The 23,647-nt window shown below is 39.0% G+C and overlaps 1 protein-coding gene across 1 annotated transcript in view; it reads right to left on the bottom strand.

Moving 5' to 3' along the window:
* LOC130913537 (proprotein convertase subtilisin/kexin type 5-like) overlaps window positions 1–23,647 on the bottom strand; it is a 305,474-nt gene that overhangs the window by 208,526 nt on the left and 73,301 nt on the right. The window contains exons 6-8 of the mRNA XM_057832213.1: window positions 14,745–14,833; window positions 11,243–11,415; window positions 4,600–4,812 (exon numbers count right to left, since the gene is read on the bottom strand). Coding sequence (XP_057688196.1) covers window positions 4,600–4,812; window positions 11,243–11,415; window positions 14,745–14,833 — 475 coding nt within the window. The remainder of the gene's footprint in view (window positions 1–4,599; window positions 4,813–11,242; window positions 11,416–14,744; window positions 14,834–23,647) is intronic.

Below are 23,647 nucleotides of genomic sequence, written 5' to 3'. Positions count from 1 at the left end.
ACGAGTTCTCAAAAAAGAAATAATTGCAACCTAATGAAGCGGGTGACTCTTTGTCAACGTTACAATATGATACCTGCTGTATTGGAGCACATTAGGGGCCAGTGCTACTTGGTGTTTTATCCAGCAATGACTACTGAGCTAAAGTTGACAGTTAGCGTTATCATATTTTCATTTTACACCCTCATCACTCTACAGCGCTATGTTTCACAGATTAAATAAAGCCTGTATGTAAGACACGTTAGTAACGCATCGACAGTGGTCTTAATAGAAACCTAGCCCTCCGCAGGGCTAACGTTACATACGTGACCGAGTGACAGTAACGTTAATCTGGCTTATTAGCGCTGAGAGGTGCACTGCTTTAAGATGGCGGCTATTTACTAACACCGCTGATTCGGTCATTTCGCATCTAGTTCAACACACATGTGATATCTATGAGACGCATCAGATGCTACCTGCTACCACCGCATTGTGCGGGCTATGACGGCGTAGTTTGTAGCGGCTGTCTGCTTCAGAAAGGTTTTTTTATATTTTTTTTATCGCTTCTTCCTCTACGCACGTGACATCAGCGCGTTGTCCCGCATTAAAAGGAGTACGGGAAAAACGTGATGCTTAGAGCTGGCAAAATGAAATGATTCCACGAGGTGAATAAAATTACTCGTATCAGTTTTTAAACTCGAGTTACTCGAGTTGCTCGAGTATTCGTTTCAGCTCTAATTGCAACATAATGAAGGTGCTATCAAGAACTGGATTAACTTGCCAAAGTTCTTATTTAAAGGTTCCTGACACAAAATGCACGATTTGCTACTCAATATGGGATATAGAGACAAAACAATACAGGGGCCTGTTATACACTAATTTCTGCAAATCGTGTTCCCTAACCTCTGGGAGTTGCGAGAATTCCCTGCATGTTGATCACGGCATGCTTTGGCCAAATCATATGGACCTCTAGAGCGTGGCAGTCTGCGAGCCAAGAGAAAGTTTGGCCAGCTCCTCGTCTGAGCCCTCATCAAAGGACCTTTGCTGGACCGAAAAGTTGGAGGGATTATCCCAACACAAACATTATGTGCTGCAGCAGAGAATGTGTTCAAGTAGATTAGAGTGACACGCAAAAATGGTTCATTTGTACAAAGCGACCGGGGTTACCGAGTGTCTGCTGGTAGCGACAGTGCAGGGAATGTAGAGGGACGGTGCCAGACAAGTTAACTAACATTGGTGAACTGACACTTTTTATCCCCTTAGTTACAATATGATGGAGGTAGTTCAAGCAAAGTCTCTTGTGTGGGGTAAAAATATCTTTTGCTCCAAAGCTTAAATTTGTGCTGTTTTTACAGGTGGTACAGTGCCTTGCAAAAGTATTCGCCCCCCTTGAATGTTGCAACCTTTCGCCACATTTCAGGCTTCAAACATAAAGATATGAAATTTAATTTTTTTGTCAAGAATCAACAACAAGTGGGACACAATCGTGAAGTGGAACAACATTTATTGGATAATTTAAACTTTTTTAACAAATAAAAAACTGAAAAGTGGGGCGTGCAATATTATTCGGCCCCTTTACTTTCAGTGCAGCAAACTCACTCCAGAGGTTCAGTCAGGATCTCTGAATGATCCAATGTTGTCCTAAATGACCGATGATGATAAATAGAATCCAACTGTGTGTAATCAAGTCTCTGTATAAATGCACCTGCTCTGTGATAGTCTCAGGGTTCTGTTTAAAGTGCAGAGAGCATTATGAAAACCAAGGAACACACCAGGCAGGTCCGAGATACTGTTGTGGAGAAGTTTAAAGCCGGATTTGGATACAAAAAGATTTCCCAAGCTTTAAACATCTCAAGGAGCACTGTGCAAGCCATCATATTGAAATGGAAGGATCATCAGACCACTGCAAATCTACCAAGACCCGGCCGTCCTTCCAAACTTTCTTCTCAAACAAGGAGAAAACTGATCAGAGATGCAGCCAAGAGGCCCATGATCACTCTGGATGAACTGCAGAGATCTACAGCTGAGGTGGGAGAGTCTGTCCATAGGACAACAATCAGTCGTACACTGCACAAATCTGGCCTTTATGGAAGAGTGGCAAGAAGAAAGCCATTCCTCAAAGATATCCATAAAAAGTCTCGTTTAAAGTTTGCCACAAGCCACCTGGGAGACACACCAAACATGTGGAAGAAGGTGCTCTGGTCAGATGAAACCAAAATTGAACTTTTTGGCCACAATGCAAAACGATATGTTTGGAGTAAAAGCAACACAGCTCATCACCCTGAACACACCATCCCCACTGTCAAACATGGTGGTGGCAGCATCATGGTTTGGGCCTGCTTTTCTTCAGCAGGGACAGGGAAGATGGTTAAAAATGACGGGAAGATGGATGCAGCCAAATACAGGAACATTCTGGAAGAAAACCTGTTAGTATCTGCACAAGACCTGAGACTGGGACGGAGATTTATCTTCCAACAGGACAATGATCCAAAAAATAAGCCAAATCTACAATGGAATGGTTCAAAAATAAACGTATCCAGGTGTTAGAATGGCCAAGTCAAAGTCCAGACCTGAATCCAATCGAGAATCTGTGGAAAGAGCTGAAGACTGCTGTTCACAAACACTCTCCATCCAACCTCACTGAGCTCGAGCTGTTTTGGAAGGAAGAATGGGCAAGAATGTCAGTCTCTCAATGTGCAAAACTGATAGAAACCTACCCCAAGCGACTTGCAGCTGTAATTGGAGCAAAAGGTGGCGCTACAAAGTATTAACGCAAGGGGGCCGAATAATATTGCACGCCCCACTTTTCAGTTTTTTATTTGTTAAAAAAGTTTAAATTATCCAATAAATTTTGTTCCACTTCACGATTGTGTCCCACTTGTTGTTGATTCTTGACAAAAAATTAAAATTTTATATCTTTATGTTTGAAGCCTGAAATGTGGCGAAAGGTTGCAAGGTTCAAGGGGGCCGAATACTTTTGCTAGGCACTGTATATTTGGAAAAAGAAATATAATTCAATCCACTTTAAGTTCAATCAATATGATTCCAATATTTGTCAGTATTCACAGTTCATTCAAAAAATGATCTATTTATTTTGAGTCCCAATCAACGTCCTGAGAAAGCAAACATGAAAAGGGCAACGGATTGTAGTATAATGGCTGGACTTATCAGTTGAGTTCCGTACAGTTAAAAAAATATTAGGGCTGTCAAACGATTACAATTTTTAATCGAGTTAATCACAGCTTAAAAATTAATTAATCGTAATCAATCACAGTTCAAACCATCTCTAAAATATGCCCTATTTTTCTGTAAATTATTGTTGGAATGGAAAGAGAAGACACAAGTCTTACGTTCTCACTTTCATTTTATCGTATCAATCCATGGAAGAAACATTTATTCATCATGATGAAACGAGCAAGTTATACAGCAGCCTTTAAAAGAAAAGTCACATCTGTTTTGTTTTCTCCTCGATTCTGGTAAGTTGGAGAAGTTGTCAAATAGTATTATTACCGTAAATATTGTCAGTTTATGGTAATGGTTTGAACTACCAATATGCTATGCTTGTGCTGTGTTTCACCAGTCAGTAAAATGACATTTCTGTATTTGGTACACAAGCTCTGTTTTCTTGTATTCTTCTATTTATTGGTGCTAAAATTAAGGTGCGCGTTATAAACGAGTACAATAATTTTCCCTAGATTTTACAAGTAAATTTGGGGTGCGCATTTTTCACGGGTACGCCTTGTATTCGGGAAATTACGGGTAATTGAATTATTTTCCATAGAAAGGACGTGTGTATGACTCGTATCATGTTTACATTATACACACATTCTCTTTCTCAACACAGACAGTTGCCAGAGAGAAAAAGACGCATGTTTTACCACCGTTAGACACACTAAATCACACTCAGGAGTTTCACCTGCTCCAACCATCTTGTAGCACAGCTAACTCACTGACACTTAGCAACAACCGGTGGGGGAGGATTGAGCCTTGCAGCTGCAAGCGAGGGATTTCTCTATGCTTTATTGGGACATAAAAAAATTTTTTTTTTTTTAAACTAACACCTTGGGGACGGTATAACAGAAAATCTTAGCGGTTTTGAAACCTTGACGCTTTCATACCACAGTATACCTTGAAAACGGTAATTGGCACATTTCTAATATGCACCTTGCCCTCAATTTGTGGGGATTTTTTTGTAATGAATTGCATATTATACTCGAGAAATTACCATAAATTACCTCGATAGAGTTAGTACCCAAATACTTCATAAATTAGGGGCTTTTGGACCGACAAACATTTATCCCTTGTACATCCTAACAGCCCCTAATACTTCCCAAGTAAGGAGTGGCAACACCTCTCAAATCAGGACCCTGATACCTCCCTGAAAACAGGGAGAGAAATGCCAGTGTCACGGAGCATTTAACTCATCCACTGCCATTGACATCGACAACTGAAATTCATTGTAATTGAGAGGGTTGGCAGTGATCACTTTACCCATAAAACATACTTTAGAACCATAAGAGGACCAGTTTATAATTCTACAGGTTGATTTGTTGTGCACCTGATTCCAATGAAATGAACTTCAAACCCCACAGTTACCCAAACCAAGCCAAGATTCAAGCTTACGATCTTCCGGTCGTAGTTTTCGCCACTGCTGTAAGTGGTGGTGAGGGTGGACGAGCACTCCTCTAAGTACCAGGGCTTTCGTCCGCTCTCGGCTGTGCTGGAGATAGAGATGGTGTAGATAGAGTTGGTGTAGCCATCGCAGGAGCAGTGGTCGCGGCTTCGGCCGCCGTTTCCGGAGGCCCAGACGAAGATGGAGCCGCGGCCCTTCCTTCCCTGGAAAGAGGTGGGGAAAAAAAGTTGCTTGCTTGCTTACTCATCATTAGCATTTTAGGGATTCTTTTAGAGTTACTCAAAGAGCAGTTATAGGCGCTGTGGATCAATAGCGATGAAAGTGAAAGATCAGGCAAGTTTTCTAGTTGGATTTGGAGAGGGGGCACAATGTAGAAGTTTTTTTTTTACTTTGAAAAAGATGCTGCTTCATGCCGCGTTGTCAGCGGGATACTTTATTCCTACAGCCTGCAATTGCGGCAGACAAAAAGTAGAACTTTCGCAAATAAATCAGCCGGATGATTTTACAATGAGAAAACAGTGTCTGAGTCATAGTGATGGTTGGACGGACGTCCAAATACAGTGGTACCTCTACTTAAGAGTGTCTCTACATACAGAATTTTCCGATTAAGAAACGCTTCAACGGGAAAATATTGCTTCTTATTAAGGAAGAAAATTCAAGATAAGAAAGGCAAAAATACAGCACTGCTGGTACTTGCACTACTAGAGTTTACCGAATGTAACACACTCATAGCTGCTCTGCTATTGGCTATTGCCTAGCATTCCTTGCATCCAATTGGCTAAGAGGGACCTGTACTGTATGTATATGAACTTTTATTCTTTGCTCTTGGGTTTTTACATAATGCACAACTCAGATTTTATGTTTACTGTGCAATTATCTAATTGTAACGAGTATTTGTTACATGTTTTGATGCATTTTTATGAAATATAAAAGATTTATGTCCAAATTTGGGGGGGTCTTGGAACAGATTAGGGCATCAAAATGGATAACGCGTCACTACTTACTGAATTGTCAAATTAGGACAATACTTCCATATTAGGCATGTGCCGGTTACCGGTTTCAAGGTATAGTGGGGCAAATAAGTATTTAGTCAACCACCAATTGTGCGAGTTCTCCTACTTGAAAAGATTAGAGAGGCCTGTAATTGTCAACATGGGTAAACCTCAACAATGAGAGACAGAATGTGGGAAAAAAAACAGAAAATCACATTGTTTGATTTTTAAAGAATTTATTTCCAAATTAGAGTGAAAAATTAAGTATTTGTTCACCTATAAACAAGAAAATTTCATGCTGTCAAAGAGGTCTAACTTCTTCTAACGAGGTCTAACAAGTCTAACGAAGTTCCACTCATTACCTGTATTAATGGCACCTGCTTTAACTCATTATCGGTATAAAAGACACCTGTCCACAACCTCAGTCAGTCAAACTCCAAACTCCACTATGGCCAAGACCAAAGAGCTGTCAAAGGACACCAGAGACAAAATTGTAGACCTGCACCAGGCTGGGAAGAATGAATCTGCAATCGGTTAAACGCTTGGTGTAAAGAAATCAACTGTGGGAGCAATTATTAGAAAATGGAAGACATACAAGACCACTGATAATCTCCCTCGATCTGGGGCTCCATGCAAGCTCTCACCTCGTGGCGTCAAAATGATAACAAGAACAGTGAGCAAAAATCCCACAACCACACGGGGGGACCTAGTGAATGACCTACAGAGAGCTGGGACCACAGTAACAAAGGCTACTATCAGTAACACAATGTGCCGCCAGGGACTCAAATCCTGCACTGCCAGACGTGTCCCCCTGCTGAAGCCAGTACACATCCAGGGCCCGTCTGCGGTTCGCTAGAAAGCATTGGGATGATCCAGAAGAGGACTGGGAGAATGTGTTATGGTCAGATGAAACCAAAATAGAACTTTTTGGTAGAAACACAGGTTCTCTTGTTTGGAGGAAAAAAGAATACTGAATTGCATTTGAAGAATACCATACCCACTGTGAAGCATGGGGGTGGAAACATCATGCTTTGGGGCTGTTTTTCTGCAAAGGGACCAGGACGACTGATCTGTGTAACGGAAAGAATGAATGGGGCCATGTATCGAGAGATTTTGAGTGAAAATCTCCTTCCATCAGCAAGGGCATTGAAGATGAGACGTGGCTGGGTCTTTCAGCATGACAATGATCCCAAACACACAGCCAGGGCAACAAAGGAATGGCTTCGTAGGAAGCATTTCAAGGTCCTGGAGTGGCCTACCCAGTCTCCAGATCTCAACCCCTTAGAAAATCTGTGGAGGGAGTTGAAAGTCCGAGTTGCCCAACGACAGCCCCAAAACATCACTGCTCTAGAGGAGATCTGCATGGAGGAATGGGCCAAAATACCAGCAACAGTGTGTGAAAAGCTTGTGAAGAGTTACAGAAAACGTTTGGCCTCCGTTATTGCCAGCAAAGGGTACATAACAAAGTATTGAGATGAACTTTTTGTATTGACCAAATACTTATTTTCCACCATGATTAGCAAATAAATTCTTTATAAATCAAACAATGTGATTTTCTTTTTTTTTTTTTCTCCACATTCTGTCTCTCATGGTTGAGGTTTACCCATGTTGACAATTACAGGCCTCTCAAATATTTTCAAGTGGGAGAACTTCCACAATTAGTGGTTGACTAAATACTTGTTTGCCCCATTGTATAATGTGGTACGAAAATGTTAAGGTTTCAAAACCGCTAAAATTTTCCCTCATACTGTCCCTACGGTATTAGCTATCCTTTTTGTCCCAAAAATGCAGGGCTCACCCCTCTCCGCCTTAAGTTGTTGCTCAGTGTCAGTGTTGGCTGGAGGACATGAAACACCTGAACTTCCCCCAATTGGAGAAAACAAAGTCACTGGTATGGGAATACTTTGGGTACAGGAAAATTCCAGACAGCCGAAGCTTAGGTGGGCCAACCGACATGTAAAACATGTTTGCAGGGGATGGCTACCAGAGAAGGCAATATCTCCAATATGATTTCGCATTTATACAAAATTAAAGGTTAGTAAACGCTGTCATGAACGTTTCCTACTAGCTGTGAAAGTTAACTCCAGCGTGTGTAGTGTGTCTAGCAGTGGTAAAACATACTGTAACGTAAGCTTGTTAAAGAGGCAGATAACGTGGCTATTTAGCATGTCAATTTCATTATATTTAGAATATTTAATTTATGTTATTATTTTTTTTATTTTACTTAACATTATACTTATATTCCAATTTGTTAATATGTTGTTTTAAAACTATAAATCGTGTTCAATGGAAAAACAATTTTTTTTTCTAACCCAGAAATCTAAAAATAAAACATTTTAGAGATGCAATTGCAAAACCGTGAAACCGTGATATTTTTTGCTTAAGGTTATCATACTGTCAGAATCTCATACTGGCACATGCCTATTCCAGAACCAATTAATTTCATAAATAGAGGTAGCACTGTCATTGATCCTTCTACTTCATTAAATATTTCAGGTATCTTTACTTTTGTTTGTTCAGCATTAACAATGATGATGCAACAAAATGTTCCTGATTCAATGAATTGCTTGTGTTTTGTGGCAAAAATGTTACATCTTAAAAAATGAAAACTATTTTCCGGCAATGTCACTTTTTCATTTCTTATATGAGCAAGCATACTTTGTAGTTAAGGTGTTTTTTTTCAGTTGTTATCACTAGCCAATTAAGTTTTTTTAATTGATTTTTTTAAAGTCAGTTCTTATCGCTGGATATGCATTCTGATAGCATAAAAGCCTAACTAAACCGGTGCCAGCCTTTTAGGTCATCTTTAATAAAACGAGGTCCGTCAAAACATGTACCGTACTTATATAACTTTACACTAAAATGTCTTCTTTCTGTACAAATTTGTACTTAGAGGTGACCTTGTAATTTTTTAAAAGATTTTTTTTCATAACCTTTTATGTCATTTTATCAGGTTGGCAAGGAAATATGTGTAAAAAACGCCCAGAATGTCCGTTTTTAATCTATTTCAATCTCTAAGGCTGCAACAGCAACAGGTGCAGAATCGATCCATTTATTTTCTGGACCTCAGAAGGATCTCCAACCAATTGTGAGGTACAGATAGACAAGCTTTTGAACCCAAGTTCACATCTACGAACAATTAATCAAACTGTGTATTTTTGGAATGTGAGTGGAAACTAGAGTACCTGGAAAAAACTCACACAAACATTGGCTTAATATGCAGAAGAACTTTGTAGAAGAAGATCTGAGCCCAAATTCACTCTCCCAGCCAATTAAATAAAATGTCCCTTTTAAAGCAGAAATGTGAAGTAATTTCATAACATGCAAAATAGCGTCACAATTAAAGTAATTAAACATTGTCCAACAAATAAAGCATGACAAAATAATTTATATGTTGTATATTTGACAAAATATTCGCGTTTCCGAAGTTCGAGACTGAAAGGGGACGAACCCGAAAGTATTACGTCACTCCGAGAACAGCGATGGCAGCGCTCCATACATACGGCCGCCATACAAAGCCCTTCAAACAATGATTCAAACAGCGATATAAGCGATAGATCGAGCGCAAGGGAGGAGATCCAAGTTTTTGAAGAGTTGGAGGAAGAAGAGGAGGTTGGAATTTCATGTTGGACCTAACATGTATTAGCCAGACGCTAATCAGGATGCAAACAATGTGCCTAGACTACCTGACATGGAATGGAGACAAGACCCATCGAGATTACAAGATTGGTAAGATATAGGCTGTTATTATTTTCATGATTTGAAGATACATGCATTTGCACATACTTTTATGTTTTTGTCTATCTGATGACATTGTTTAAAAAAATAATAATCACACTTCATGTTCATTTTGGCAGATCCGGCAGCGCTCGTGCATATAAAATAATGATATAAAAACGTTGGTGGGAAAGAAGGAGTTGAGTTGTTGATGGCTTTCTCCACTTTATTGTGGCAACAATAAGAAAACAAAATAATAGCAGACTGCCGCCAAATTCAACCGCGAAGTTTTGCTTCTCGCTCATCTTCCTCTCGCCTCCTACTACTCACCGCTCTCCAGTCCCAGCGTCTCTTAAACGGATTGTGCATAGTGTCTTGTTATGAGCTTTTTGTTTACAAATGTATCGAACATACGACGTGCTGACAAATTTGTTTCTTTATTAACACATGGAGCTAACAGTACAACACGGCTCGGGGCTCTCGGCAGGAAGTGGCGTCTTCCTTCAGTGTTGTCCTGAGACATTTCCCATGATTCACTGCGTGACCTGCGCGCTCGCTGATTCACTGCCAGACATTAAAAGCAACACGCATGTTGTTGTCACCTGTCAGTGGCTCTCGTAAAACACAAACTAGAAGGCTATCAAGCAATCACCGTGAAAGAAACGCCGAACCGTACAAATGCAATGCAATGCTTGAAGCATGAAGGTGGAAATACATAACACAAATACAAATAAATGTGCACAAACTCACCGGCGGTGTGTGTCTCTTACTGCAACGTGACCGTGAATTACCGCGACGCCGACCCGCTTATATGCACATCCACACCCCTTTCCCGATTGACAGTGGATTAACCCTTTCGGACAAGATCGTAGATGAAGTACAATTTAAACACGCTTAACCTAGCGAACGCAACAACAACTATGATCGGGGATTGCCACGAGTTAGCTTTTGGCTAATGTCGCTAGCTTTTACTCTTCATTCCACAACAGTTGGCAGCTCTGCTTTGACAAACTCATCAGTCATCTATCCAAAAATCACACTTACTTTTTGGCAAATCCTTGATCATAAGCAGACCGGTTAAGGAAGCAGGCATCTTCGAAGTGTTTGTAGCAGAGAACACTACTCGATGATGGTGTGAAATTCATTCGCTTCGTGCGAACGAAAGATGTCCATTTATGTGCCTTGCTATCCTTTGGCCACTCATACAACTTTTCGTTTGAGTGAGAACAAAAACATCGCCACACACCGCCGTGGCATCTTACCGAGAAGCAATGCAACAAACATTATTGTTCTATGGCGGACTTCCCTCGCACTTCTCAGTGTGACGTAATTTGCGAAGATTTCCGAATATTGCCGAAGAAAAGCATTTTCATTGTCAAGGGCGTTGCTATGGGTTAAAGAATCTGGAAGGGTTGCGTTAAAAAAAAAAAAAAAAAAAAAAAAATGCTTATAATTGTTTAGCCATTGATATTATTCAAAAACATGGTTGGCCAACCTTACTTCATATTTCTGGTTTAAAGAGAGTTTAGTCCTTTGTTTGCAGGATTCGAAAACTTTTTTTCCTTCCGCTTGTATTAACACCGCAGGCAATTTTGAACATTTTCCTTAATTTCCCTGTGAATAATACATGAATCTTAACGACATGCATTTGCCTCTGTTTTGCATTATTTATTATGCAAACAATATTCGAGATACCCTCCATGTTTATTTCAAATTCTCCTTTCAACTTTTACTCAAGGGGTCCTGGCGCAGAGCCTAAACACAAGTTTTGGTATTTATACATGCTTCTCCTTTTTAGGCAGCAATGGTAGGAAACTGTCACCGTCCAAAACTCTCTTACTTCTCTGGCACTATTTCAAAAACAGATTTTTTTCATGTTGACTGCATGCATTTATCCATCTGTTCATAAAAACCATTTCCTCACCATTCGGATGCCGTTCTCAAATGCCTGCCTGGCCAGAGCTGCGGGTCCGTCCACAGTTTTGCCATCGTCATCAGGCCCCCAGCTGGCACTGTAGATGTCGATATGCTGCGGCTGTAGGCTCAGAGATTTGGCCTCCACCATGTCCGTCACATCCCCATCAAGCATACGTACACCTGACAAACAAGAAGATAGCGAAGGAGGAAAAAGGTTAGGAATACACTGTAAAAACATTTCAGACAGTCGTATCTTCCCATTTTCTTAGTTTTTTTCTTTATTTACGTTAAATCATACATTTTTCTAATATGTTTCTATTTTTCTTGAAGGATGATATTAGATCTGCAACAATTAATCGATTAACTCGAGTAATTCAATTCGAAAAAAAGTTCGAATCAAAATTTGCTGCTTCGAGGACTTGTTTAATAGAAGTCCCGGCTGATATGGCCTTTCCTCCGGAAAAACCCAGAGGTGGCCAAAATCCCCCAAGTGCTTTTGAATTGGGAAGTCGTTGTCCAACAGACAACAGCCGTTCATATGGAAATGCAACCACTAGATATACATTGCGTTGGTATGCGGCCCAAACGGAGGGGAACACACCACGGTTGAACTATTCATGTGATAGTTTGTGTCAGTTCAAGTCAAGCAATATTTACTTATGGAGTTTTACACTTTTTTTTTAACCATTTTTTTAACTCACTTGTCCCATTCTCCACACACAAAAACTGAAAAAAATGGCCCAAATGTGTATTTTAAATCCATGATCCATGCCCCTGATTCAGTCCTTCTAAACTATAGACACAATTCCTGCTTTACATTCAAATTGCAGTTCTAAAACACTTTTTTTTTTTTTTTTTTTCAAAACAATGTACACATTTGGGCCGTTTTTTTGTTTTTTGTGCGTGGAGTATAGGAGAAGTGAGTTAAAAAATGTGTAAAAATTGTAAAACTCCTTAAATAAATGTAGCTTCACTTGAACTGACACAAACTATCACATGAAAAATGCAACCGTGGCGTGCTCCCTTCCGTTTGAGCCACATACTACCACAATTTATTAGAGTGGTTGCATTTACACATGAATGGTTGCTGTCTGTCGGACAACGACTTGCTAATTCAAAAGCACTTGGGTCATTTTGGCCACCTCTGTGTTTTTTCCGGAGGAGAGGCCAAATTGGCCACTGCTTGGTAATATTAGGAGTATTTGACTTGAGAAAGGCCGAGTCGGCTTCTGCTGGGTTTTCTAGTGTTAATCAGAATGGCGTAGTGAAGGTTTGTTTTGAAAATGTTACATTTATTGCTTCAGCTGGATAAACTGCCCTCTAGTGGCAAAAGTGAATATGCCATAACTCGTCGAACCAGTTGCTCCCTGTTAAGACCAACATAAGGTGTGTTTTCGTTTGAGCTAAAATGTTTGTTTATGCATTGGTTAATTAATTTAGAAGTGTATTTAGCAGTTTTTTGTGGGAATATGTGTTTGAAGGATGTGTTAAGTGCTTTGTACAAAAAAAAAAAAAAAAAAAAGTGTCAAGTGTTTTATTCTTATTAGGGGTGTCAAACGATTAAAATTTTTAATCGAGTTAATTACAGCTTAAAAATTAATTAATCGTAATTAATCGCAATTAATCGCAATCCAAACCTTCTATAAAATATGCCATATTTTTCTGTAAATTATTGTTGGAATGGAAAGATAAGACACAAGATGGATATATACATTCAACATACGGTACATAAGTACTGTATTTATTTATTATAACAATAAATCAACAAGATGGCATTACCATTATTAACATTCTGTTAAAGCGATCCATGGATAGAAAGACTTGTAGTTCTTCAAAGATAAAGGTTAGTACAAGTTATAGAAATTTTATATTATAACCCCTCTTCATGTTTTCGTTTTAATAAAATTTGTAAAATTTTCAATCAAAAAATAAACTAGTAGCCCGCCATTGTTGATGTCAATAATTACTTACACAATGCTCATGGGTGCTGAAGCCTATAAAATCAGTCGCACCCAAGCGCCAGCAGAGGGCGGCAAAACTCCGAAAAACACAACAAGTACACCTTTTATTCTGCTGTTATTTTAATCTGTTTGAGCGGGGCATTTGTGCGTTAATTGCGTCAAATATTTTAACGAGATTAATTTTAAAAATTAATTACCGCTCGTTAACGCGATAATTTTGACAGCCCCAATTCTTATGCATGTCGTTTTGAACATATACAGTATGTGTTAAAGATTTACAAATTGTCAAAAGTGAAAGAGGAAAAATAGCTTCAAAAAGCACAATTGTTTGATGTCTGTTTAGTGAGGACAGAACGCGTCATATTAATAAAGTTAAGTAAGAAATAGGATACTGTGAGGTAAAATAAGGTACTGTTTATGCGACTAAAAAAAAAAAACGACAGGAGACAAAATGGCGAACAAGACTACGGCGTCGTGAAGTCGTAATCGCGTATGTTGAGTATGTCGTAACCCAGGTACTACCTGTATTGCAGTTAAAATGTGACACTTCAAACATGAAAGCAAGCCTGTTGACAGCATTTGCAAACGAAAAATTGTCACTAACACCATATGCATGATGAAAAGAAAAGTGCTTTTTTTTTTTAACTTTTTTTTTTTTTTTTTTTTTAACGAAGAGTAAATCTTACAGTTAGCAGCTTAGCAAACGTTCTTCCTTTTCCGTTTCCGTTTTTGGTTTCAATTTTTTCATTCTGCAAAAATATTTATGCCGTAATTATACTTGAGGATGGCGCACAAGTTTTGGATAAAAATAAAAAATTAGGAGGGGAGAGGTCGCATCATACATAGGTACAAGCAAAATTGTATGAAATTTTTCAGGTTCTTAGGGATTGTGAAAAAATTGTACTTTAATTTCATTAAAATCTAATGTTCCGAATCCATATATAAATTTTTAAAATGTGCCATTTACTGTGAATCAGACCAACTCGGGCTCTGTGTGTTTTATTTTTTATTTTATTATTTTTTTTTTTGTTACAATTGTTTGTTTGGCTCAAAAGGTTTGTAAACAAAATATTAATCATTTATGCCCGGGCCTGCTTCATAAGTTCATGACAAAAAAAAAACAAAAAAAAAAACACACAATTTTATTGGAATTAAAAATCAAAAGCAATGTCTGATTTTTATTTCTGGAACCTTTTTCTTCCATTAACAGAGATGTAGCAACAAATTCTTCCAAGTGTGTATATAATCATACAGAACCATTTTACTGTCAATCCAATAACTTGACCAGGACAGTATGACCTTGCCTAAGCCAAATTATTAATAATTGCGGGAAATTTAGTGGGGACTCGGCGTGCTTGAAAATAAAGCTTAAAACCTGACCTACTTGTGATTTGCAAATTAACTGACTTAATCCCACCTAAGGTAATAATGTCCTTATTTTGTTCACTGTTATAGTGATTTAAAACATTTAATCTAAATGTGAAATACGAACATACCTCTCCTAAACAAATATAAATATGAGATGAAAAGAAAACCTGATTAGCCCACCTCCTATTCTGGCATTATAGGCAATTCCCACAATGCAGTGTGAATTGTTCGCAGATGCAGCCACTTCTCCCGCACACCGCGTCCCGTGTCTGAGGAAGAGACCACACACAACTTATTACATCAACCAACAGATGTACACACAAGGGATGTCACACGAGGGCAACTGAAAGTACAATATCCAAATACACTGGATACACATACTGTACATGCCAACTCGCGATACACCCATACACACACACACACATTTCACCTAGGGATGTCCCGATCCAGGTTTTTGCACTTCCGATCAGAGATCGATATTGTTTTGCACTTCCGATCCGATACCGGCCTATCTCAGCATGTATTAAAGTTTAAAGTTATTTAGCCTCCTTACTTAGTTGTCAGACTCATTTTGAAAAGGGTTTTAGTACTCTTGATAACAACTAGCCAGCTGAATTAGGTGAGTTTGAATAACACACAACGGTTGGTAACAAGAAACTGACCTGTTTATTCAGTGACAAACACAAAAGATTATAAATAACAAACAGAAATGGCATAGTCAGTCAGTAAAACGTGCAAATAATATTGTAAACTGACCTAAAAAAGCAAAACACACAAACGACCTCAGTGGAAAATCCTACAAACCCCCCTAGCTATTAGATGCTTTTAATGTTTCGTGCATTAGTTACAATAATTGTATAAAAAGCTTCTCAGGTTTAAATAAACGACTATTTCAGTATCAAGTTAACATTCTAAAACAGGAAATAAAATACTCAAGTCCCCATTCTGTATCAGTAGCTTTAAACTACATTCAATTCATTGAATTTTGCGAATCAACTGTTAAAGTTGTTAAAATTGCTCCCGTTATTCCATAATTTCCCTTCTGTCTACTTTCGACATGTGAAAGTTTTAAAACTGTTTTGAAGATAGATTCAAGTCAAGATTTTGCCGATTTAGGAGTTTTTTAGATAAAAAGTTAATTAGGTTCGCTTGGAAGGTTCACAACAGCCTACTAGGGAGGTCTTCTGCTTTAAGATGGCGGCTGTTTACTAACACATCTAGTTTTCAATACTTCAATGTTGCTAACGCAGTCGAGTCTGTCGTTTTGCATCTAATTCTATATACATATGATATCTATTATCTCCAGTAAAACCACGTTGACGTAGTTTGTAGAGGCTGTCAGCAGCAGTCAGGTATTCTTGTGTTTTTTATCCAGCAGCATGAGTTGAGCTAAAGCCGTGAGTTGAGCATTGGCATTACCCGGGTCTATGACAAGCATGATGTTTACTCTCGGGACGCAATGCGGTCCGTTTCTCATTGTGTCCTGAAGACCGCACTGTGTATTAGTTCCGCTTTACTTGACATATTTCAATAATCGGAATTTGGATGTTTGTGAATCGTTCTCGAATCTTCCACGGCCGACACGCTCAAGGATATAATGACAGCTGGGTATGTTGTACCATGGTTCTAAGTGTTGGATGGTGCCTCTTTACTCACGAGAGATAATGGCTCGTCATCCAGAATGAATTCTTCGGCAATGACTCTTGTTATTCCCTGGGCTTTGGGACTATCGAGTGCCAGTTTGTCACGCATAGCAAAAGTTTCTGCCAGTGTTAGTTGTGTAGGACCTTTCTTTTTGTCTTCGGTTTTCTTAACATACTTCTTATATTGTTTGTGGTGGTATTTCGCTAAATGCTTGATTAGGTTGGTTGTATTAAAACTTCTTACAGCTTTACCACCACGCTTGACTTTATTGTGGCATATGTTGCACTCTGCCTCTTCGTCTTTGTCGTCCTTTAAGGTGAAATGATCCCATACTGCTGACATTTTTAACGATAAAGTCTCTCGGTAAATTGGGAGACGGTAATATAGTTTGTTGAAGGTGTGCCGTGAAATGCGGACCGGATTTTAGGGAAACCGTAGCAAAAACTGGAATGGATTATGTAAATCGGTGTGCTGGAAAACCCAGACCGTACTTTAAAAAAAAATGGATCGGAAGTCTGGATCAGAATTTTTCCGTGTCGTCCGATTCGATACCGATGCACATTTTTTTGCCCATATCGGCGTTCGATCCGATCCAAATATCGGATCGGGACATCTCCAGTTTCACCAGTGCAATACTACTTCCATGTAGGCCTGTCGCGATAACAAATATTAGTGTGCGATAATTATTCTCATAAATTATTGCGATATGCGATATTATTGCGCCCCCCAAATTTTTTTAAACCAATTTACAATAACAACAATAAAAAACAACAATATTGATATCGCACAGCACCACAGAATAAATAAAATGTGTTAAAAAAAAATTAAAAAAGAGAAAAAAAATTTGCACTTAATAACTTAAGCATTTAGGCAAATGAAAACTTTTCCCCGTCATAGCTTCTGCAATGGTGTTCCATAGGGATGCAACGATACAGTTAAATCACGGTTCGGTACGATTTTTGATACGGGGGTCACGATTTTCGATCCGATTCAATACATTTAAAGCTCCGTAAAAAAAATATAACAATTATATATATATATATATATTTTTTTTTTTTTTTTTTTTTTTTTTGCTAGCGAGCAAAAATTAAATTGCCATCATATAAACATGCATTTTAGTGCATAATATTTACTGTATGTGCTTACTTCTTACTGATCTGAAAAATGTTTGTACAAAAGTGCTGAGAACAATCTTTACTGCTTGTAAAGTGAGGCAAAGCACACTGTTGATTGCTACAGCTTTCTTAGCAGCTAGGTTTACTACATGAGCAAGACATCCTATTTGTGGTCCGAATCCATCTGTGTCACGTACTGAATTAACAATATTTGCAACATTATCTGTAGTCACTGGTATGGAATGATTTGGCCTTCCTAACTTCCATTCAGTCATGACAGTTTAGAATTTATCGATGTAGTATATGGACTACGTAACCCATAATCACTCTGTGCTCACGTAACCAATGGCATGGGACGTAGCACATCTAGTGTGCCATTTCATGATATCTAGTGTGTGCGCGCATTAAAAAAGTTAACAAGCACCGCTGAAGTCACGTCTGCTCATTACTACACAACACCAGCATATGACACAGCGCTCTTAATTTCAATCAGCTGTTTATTGTCAAAGCGAGGTTGTCCGTAGCAGCCTAGTCAGTAACAATGTTTTGGCGGACTTCGTTGTAAATATCCGGCGTTGTGCCGAAAAACAGCCACCCGCGTGAAATGTCACGCCCACACGTCAACGACACCGGCGCGCTGTAGATGGTCCACAGTCACTCCGGAGCACTGATGCGGCCGGTATACATTGAACAACAGGATATAATGGGAACGATTGGCTCCGACGCTAGTTTTTGCCGGACTTGGAACGAAGATGCATTTTGCGCAGTTGGTAACGAGGAATCCGAACTTTTAACAGCACGTCTGCCGCACGCGCGCACGCACGTGCACGCGAGGCGATAAATCGCAGCGGAAAAATTACCGCCTTCATTTTTATATATCGCGCGATAGATGGAATTATTGCATATTGCGACAGGCTTACTTCCATGATACACACAAACCCACATGAAGAGGACAAAATGGCAAAGGGGATTTTCTCCTAATGCCAGGTTGTGGGTTGGAATCCCTCTGATCATGTTGAAGTGTCCTTGAGCAAGATACTGAAGCTAAAGTTGCCCTTCCATGTTGTGTCATTAGTAAGTGACTAAAGACTGTAAAAGCACCTTGGATATTGTAAGTAGAAAAGTGCTAGTGAGAAAGACCTTTTACCATATTTACATACTTGCATACACAGACACATGCGCATACAAACAGGACACACACTCCTCCTGCGGGGAACATCTGCATCCCCCCTCCCCCACCACCACTGGAAGGCTCTGAGGAACTGCAAATGTCCCAAAATGAACGTTTTAACAAGCATATCTTAAACACAAAGGGCTAAAAGACAAAGGTCCTTAAAGCATGTAAAACTGTGACATTGACTGACATTTTTGGGAAAAATATGCCTTAAGCCAGTCACAGTGTTGAATGTGGTTAAAAAATGGCACAGTGATCTGCAATTAGTTTTCATTACAGGCAGAACATATGCATTCTGCAATTAGTTTTGCTGCAATTTGAAAGTTGAATCGCAGGTGAATAGCATCACTATGTGGCAAATATAACAGGCAATTAAAAATATCATGATCTTTTACAACAAAGATTTGAAGGCTCCAAGCTGTACAAATACACTATACATGTCGCACGGCATCGCAAAATGAGCGGTTATTGTAATCTGATTACTTTCTTTCAGTAACGAGCAATCCAACACGTTCATTTTTCCAAACCAGTAATCTGATTAAAGTTGGTTTCCTTAATGTCTGTGCGTTCCTATTTTGTTATTGCTTCATAATGAATGTAGAATGAAGAATATTGTAGTAATGTACGAAGAGCATTTTGAATAGAAAGTGTTAGAAAGGTTCCCACTATACATTCGTTTCCATGGTAACCGCTCATAGTTACTTCCTGTTTTGGTCTAAAGTCACACATGAAAACGGTCAGTATTTTTATTTATTTGTTGCTGTTGCTAGCCGTTTTATTTTTGTTATTGTTTGTTTCCCCTGAACTGTCGTTTATATTCAGTCAGTTCACTCAGTAGTTCAAGCTAATGTGCAATTGTTCTTTTGAAGTTATTTTTACTACTGTGTGTGCATTTCAGTAGTCAGTCACTACACTAGCCAAAGAGCTAAGAGGCATTTTAACAGTTAAAAATGTTTACATTTTAAGTGTTTATTTCATTTTCTTAAAAGCAAAATAAAGGCATTCTTTTGGAAAGTCAGACTTTTTTTTTTTAATGCAAAACGCAAACCGAAACCGAACCGTGGGCTAACTGAACCATTGCACCCCTAGAATATACGTGAGTATTTTTCCTTCATTTTGGAGGGTTCCAGCGATATGTTGGAGCCGCTACTTTGCCAGCCGTTTTGTAACCTTGCCGTTGCAACGGTGCCCCTCCTCGACCACTCTGCTCTTCTGTCCCGTGTGCCCATCTTGTCACCTACAGTTCCAGTGCGGTCATCCACTCTACCCCCCAGCTCTAAAACTCTGTACCTCGTAATCTATGTAACTTCTCTCTCTTTTCAAATCCAGACTCAAAACCCACTTGTTTGAATTACCATACCCAGCCTGATCTCTGTTCTGTTCTGTGTTACGTCTGCGTCTTTTTAATTTCCTGGTACTTGATTTTGCTTTTGATCTTTGTGTTTGCCAAATTTTATTTGTATTTCTTGTACAGTGGCCTTGAGTATTCTGAAAGGCGTTTTGAAATAAAGTAAAAAAAATAAATAGATTATTCTTCCGAAGAGCTATTAGACCTTGTTCATCAGTTCTTTTTAACCTTAATTTTTTTGTAGAAACTCCCTCTATATCATAACAGTCACACAGTGTGTTTTCTGACCAGAGATTCAGGACTCCAAAATGCATTACACGCAGAGAATAGATCAATCAGAGCGGGGTACTGTATTATGGAAGATCTTCCCCTACTTAATTTTAGGTCATACCAAGGTAGAATTGTTCAAATGGATACGTAATTAGCAGAAAGGAATATTCATCTCATTCTGACACGCACTGACACACAGCGATTTTTTTAGATCATGTATGTCTTCTTAATGCAGTAGCTTTTCCAACATGCATTTTTTTAACTTATTAACTGCTTTTGATAGACATCAAATGCATTTTGATTGGGATGGAACGATTGCTGCCAGCCTCTCCAAGTCCAAAAGGATTGGATGTCTATTGCAATCCGTGGCAGTCAATGACTTAATTTTTTAAACAACATTAAAGCTGTCAGAAGAGTAGGAAAGTTGTTGATCTTGTTCCTTAGTCCCAGTGTTATAAGTGGTAATATCAGTTATTATATGATTAATGTGCTAACAGTTAATTTTTAAAGCACCTCTGACTAGTCTATCACCGCCAATGGTAGCCAATGAGTTAATCCTTACTTCACAATGTTAATTTCATGATAATGGACTCGATAAAAGAGGTGTTTATGGAATGTTTCTGTGTCCTTGGATAAAAAGCCAAGGATTAAGAGACATTGTCACTGAAATGCAATGAATTAATGGAGCTTTGAGGCTAAATGGCTCTCAAATATCCACACAACAAGATTTTTTTTGTCCCTATGGCTACAAGTGGCTAGCAATATGTGTGCTGCACCTCAAACTCATCCTTGCTATAAAAAAAATAATAAGTATAAGTCGCACTTTTTCTGCAGCATTGTCATGTCATGAACAAAAGATGCTGTCATGCTGACAAAGGAGTCCTATCAGACCTTATTGGCCTGTGAACCTCCAGCATGTTGTATAGGTTATGCTTGGCAAAATTGTGAAAAAATTCATCAATTTTCCCTGACTCAGCAACATGGCAAAAAACAATACTTGCTCATGCATGCCTTCAGCTCTTACAGGGAACAGGTTCAATACATCAGGCTACGTCATGAATTGTGAGAGGTCTTTTCCAAAGCCAGACAAGGTCAACACTTTGCCAGTATTCCTGGCAAAAAAAAAAAAAAAAAACCATGTTGTTGCATCAAGCCACACATGCCAGCATGTATGCATGGACATCGATCCAGCATAACGTACTGTATAGACACACCTACCTCTATTCTGTGAATAAAGTAATACATTTACTGTATGTCATGTCTTTTTTTACATTATATAGTGGTATGAAAAAGTATCTGAACCTTTTGGAATTTCCCACATTTCTGCATAAAATCACCATCAAATGTAATCAGATTTTTGTTAAAATCACACAGATGAAAGAAACAGTCTGCTTTAACTAAAACCACCTAAACGTTTATAGGTTTTCATATTTTAATGAGGATAGCATGCAAACAATGACAGAAAGGGAAAGTAAGTGAACCCTCTGCTTAAGTAGACTTAAAGAGCAATTGAAACTAATGTTTACCAAACTATTTAAGTCACATGTGTGTCCAATCACTGATGAGTAGTTTAAAGCTGCCCTGCCCACAATAAAACACACACCTAGTAAGAATTGTCTTGATGAGAAGCATTGTCTGATGTGCATCATGGCTCGGTCAAAAGAGCTGTCTGAAGACGATCACGGATTGTTGATTTGTATAAAGCTGGGAAAGGACACAAAACCATCTCTGAATGTCTGGATATTCATCAATCGACAGTCAGAGAAGTTGTCTACAAATGGAGAGAGTTTGGCACTGTTGCTTCTCTCCCAAGGAGGGGCTGTCCATCAAAGATGATGCCGCAAGTTCAGCTCAGAATACTCAGAGGGGTAAAAAAAAGAACCCTAGAGTGTCTGCTAAAGACTTACAGAAACCAATGGCACAGTCAATTATCTCTGCGCACACATCAATTATGGCCAAGAATGGTGTTCATGGGAGGACTCCACGGAGAAAGCCACTGCTGTCTAAAAAAAAAAACATTGTTGCTCGTTTAATGATCGCAAAAAGGCCCTTGGACACTCCACAGATGTTTTAGCAAAATATTTTGTAGACTGATGAAACCAAAGTTGAATTGTTTGGGAGTAACACACAACGTCATGTGTGGAGGAAAAATGGAGCAGTTCATAAAAATCAACACCTCATCCCCACCGTGAAGCATTGTGGGGGTAGAATCGTGATTTGGGGCTGTTTTTCTCTCTTAGGGCCTGGACAACTTGCAATCATTAATGAAAGAATGAATTCTAAAGTTTATCAGGATATTTTGCAGGAAAACCCGAGGCCGTCTGTCAGACAGTTGAAGCTAAAAAGAGGATGGATGCTGCAACAAGACAATGATCCAAAACACAGACGTAAATCAACTTCAGAATGGTTTCAGAACAACAAAATACAAGTTCTGTAGTGGCCAAGTCAAAGTCCAGACTTGAACCCCGTTGAGATGCTGTGGCATGACCTAAAGACAGCAATTCATGCCAACCATGCCAGGAATCTGACTGAACTACAGCAGTTTGTAGAGAAGAGTGGGCCAAGATTAGTCCTGATCGATGTGCCAGACAGATCGGCAGCTACAGGAAGCGTCTGGTTGAAGTTATTGCTGCTAAAGGTGGGGCCACAAAATATCAAATGTGATGGTTCACTGACTTATCCCCCCCCCCCCCCCCCCCGTCATTATTTGCATACTTTCCTCATTAAAATATGAAAACCTATAAATGTTTGTGTGGTTTTAGATAAAGCAGATACTGTTTTTTCATCTGTGTGGTTTTGACTAAGATCAGATCACTTTTGAGGGTGATATTAAGCAGAAATGTGGGAAATTCCAAAAGGTTCAGATACTTTTTCATACCACTACCTGTTGAAACATAATAACAAACACAGTAATTTTCACACTATAAGGCACACCTGACTATAAGCCGCCACCCACCAAATTTTGACACAAAAACGGCATGTGTTCATAGATAAGCCGCACTGGACTATAAGCCTCAGTCGTCCTCATTGTATTATGAGTGTCTATCATAAGACCAAATGAACCACCATGAAGCTTTGAACCAATATGCTCCAAAACTTCATTGCTTCAAGATGTTTCATTTGGCCATAACTGCTTCCTTGGGGGAGACAGTCAACCTCTGCTGCCAACCACTGTCAATACTGTTGTTGTCCAACATGCCTCCTAGCATGCATTGCAGCGCTACATATGTAAATAACAATCAAAATTCATGTTCTGTCCTAATTATTGCTTCGGTTACTGTTCCAGTTGTTTCATTAATTGCTAGTTCTGGTATTTGGTTACACAGTATTTGACAGTGGTGCCAAAAGACTGTCATTAGACAATCATAATTATGACATGACACTGTCATGAGCATTAATGAATGCTTATAACATATGTCATTTAGTGTTATCCCACAAATTACGTCACTTTTGAATGGATGTAAAAGATCCGAACTGGACATAAATGTTAGTGTTGGTGACATAGTGTTAGTTAGTGACATAATTTGCCAGA

This window comes from Corythoichthys intestinalis, chromosome 3 (assembly GCF_030265065.1).
Source record: "Corythoichthys intestinalis isolate RoL2023-P3 chromosome 3, ASM3026506v1, whole genome shotgun sequence".
NCBI classification, from domain to species: Eukaryota; Metazoa; Chordata; class Actinopteri; order Syngnathiformes; family Syngnathidae; genus Corythoichthys; species Corythoichthys intestinalis.
Note: the sequence above shows the minus strand (reverse complement) of the source record. Positions and strands in the feature narration are given on the sequence as shown.